A 2,143-nucleotide genomic window follows, 5' to 3' on the forward strand; every position below is an offset into this window, starting at 1 on the left:
TCGAGGTGGTAAAATCTGTGAATGCCCGCCGAAGTTGTCGCGGTTTTCCGACTTGTCTCGTGCTCGAGCCATGCCGAAAAGAGCGGGCGCAGGCCTGGGACAGCGTCGCAAAAGCGGCCAAGGAGTCCGTCCCGGCTCCAGGCCAGGACCAGATCGCCGCTCGGTACCGCCAGTTTGCGACTCTGTGCCTGCGCAGTCGTCGCTATCTCACGCTTCCGATCTCGTCACAACAGGCGCCCTCGCCGAGTGCAACGTCCTCGCGGCCGCAAAGCCGTGCTGGCTCGCGCAGAGTCGGCGTCGCAAAGAACCTGAGAGCACCGCGGCATGCTACGGTTGGCGACGTCCTCGGCGAGGCCATGGAGCTGCATAGCACGAGCGACGAGGGCCGCCGCGACGGGATCTACAACCAGAGAGAGCACGGACGCCGAGGATCGCTCTCCCGTGCAGCGCCGCAGCGGCTCGTCGGCGGCTCGTCGGCTGCGGCCTCGAACGGAGATCGCATGGAGGTTGACGAGGAACCTCCCTCTCTGAGCAGTGCTCCAGCGGAGCCTGCGCAGCAGCAGCAGCAGCAGCAAGCAAGCGTGCTCACGCTGGTGGCAGACATCGGACGCCTCGAGCTGGAGGAGGTTGGCCACCGTGCCGCCGCTCGCGAAGCGATTACAGCGACAACCGGGACGCAAACATCAGGCGTGCCGACGCCTCGCGAGCTGCGTGCCCAAGCCCGGCTCGACTTGCAAGTCGTAGGGCTGCGCGAGGAGGAGCGGCGGCGGCAGCGGCTGCACGCGGCGGCAACGACGAGGCTCGTTCGAGAACTGGCGCTGAAGCTCTCGAACCCGCTGCGACACTTTGGCTGGGGTGCATTCATTCAGTTGATGATGTGCGAATTCGTCATGCGGCCAGAGGTACAGGGCCGCTCCGGCCGCTCCCTCGGCGTAGCGTTTCGCTCGCAGCTGCTGCTGGTGTACGAGCCCAGCGACGTGCCGACGCTCCCGGGCCTCTACAGCCTCGACGTCTTGCAGGCGTCGCTCAACACTCCGCTGTTGCAGCGGGCCGCCCTGCAGGCGATCGACGACGTGAAGCTCTTCTCGCTCCACCTGCCCGGCGTGCTCGGCAAGGTGGAGCCGACAGAGGCCGACTCGCTCCTCGGCCTGTGGCAGCGCGCGGCGGAGGTGCGGGCAGCGGAGGCGCGCCGGCCGCAGCGCGGCCGGCCACGCAATCGCATCGAGTACGCGCTGCGTCAAAACATGACGGGTAATCGTTACTCGGCCGCCCTGCGCAAGGCCGTGTACTTGTACCGCCACAAAAGCGGGACGGAGCGCTCAATCTCGATGCGCGGCGCTGCGTCGCTCGCTCGGGATGGCGCCACGCTCCTGTTCGACATCTCGGACGACGATATCGCACGCGTGCGGCTGCCGAGCGCGGGCACGTGCTCCCTCATCGACCGGGCCGTCCACCGGGTGCAGCGCATGCAAGAGGTGGAGTTCACCTTCTCGCGCGTGACCTACTTCGTCGCCTTCGGGCACGCGCAGACCCTCCCTCCTCCGCCACCGCTACTGGCACCTCCGCCTCCGCCGCCACTCTCAACCGCGCGGCCGCCACCAGCTCTGCCAGCTCCGCCGCCGCCACTTCCTCCGCCGCGGCCTCTAGCTCCACCACGGATGCGGCCTCTAGCGGTGCTGCTGGCTCCGCCCAGGCCGGTTCGTCTACCGTCTCCTCAGAAGCTGGGCTCGGCATCTCGTGGACAGAGCTAGAGCCGACGCTCTACGGCCGGGCGACCCAGCGTCGCTCGAGCTGCCCCGTGCCGACGGACAGGTACGACGAGCACTTGAACGACATCATTGTGCATAACATGCAGGACCTCTCACCGTGGGCCGACAGCCAGGACGTGCAGGCGAGGGCGCCGATCTCGGGGATGACGATTCGCGCCGGATCGCTCTTCAACCGCTTCAAATCGGGAGCCCCCACCGGGTGGGTGGCGAAGCTGTTCGCGGGCGAGGCACCGACGGAGCGCAAGCTGGTCATGCAGCGCTTTACCGACGGCAGCGAGTTTGGCGGGCACTGGCACCAGCTCCTCTTCTTCGTCGACCAGAGACGGGTGCTCTACCACGAGCCCTATGGCGGCGCAATCGACTCGGGCATCGCG

General features: G+C 67.5%; 1 protein-coding gene across 1 annotated transcript; it reads left to right on the top strand.

Annotated features, from left to right (window-relative positions):
- Positions 1–356: 356 nt before the first annotated feature.
- EMIHUDRAFT_122153 (hypothetical protein) lies at positions 357–2,095 on the top strand (the record flags this gene model as incomplete). The annotated part of the gene is made up of 2 exons (XM_005791219.1): positions 357–1,475; positions 1,694–2,095. Coding segments are annotated over 2 exons (1,521 nt in total), but the record flags the coding sequence as incomplete, so codon positions are not given.
- Positions 2,096–2,143: the final 48 nt, after the last annotated feature.

The sequence above is a fragment of the Emiliania huxleyi genome, assembly GCF_000372725.1.
Source record: "Emiliania huxleyi CCMP1516 unplaced genomic scaffold EMIHUscaffold_1146, whole genome shotgun sequence".
NCBI classification, from domain to species: domain Eukaryota; phylum Haptophyta; order Isochrysidales; family Noelaerhabdaceae; genus Emiliania; species Emiliania huxleyi.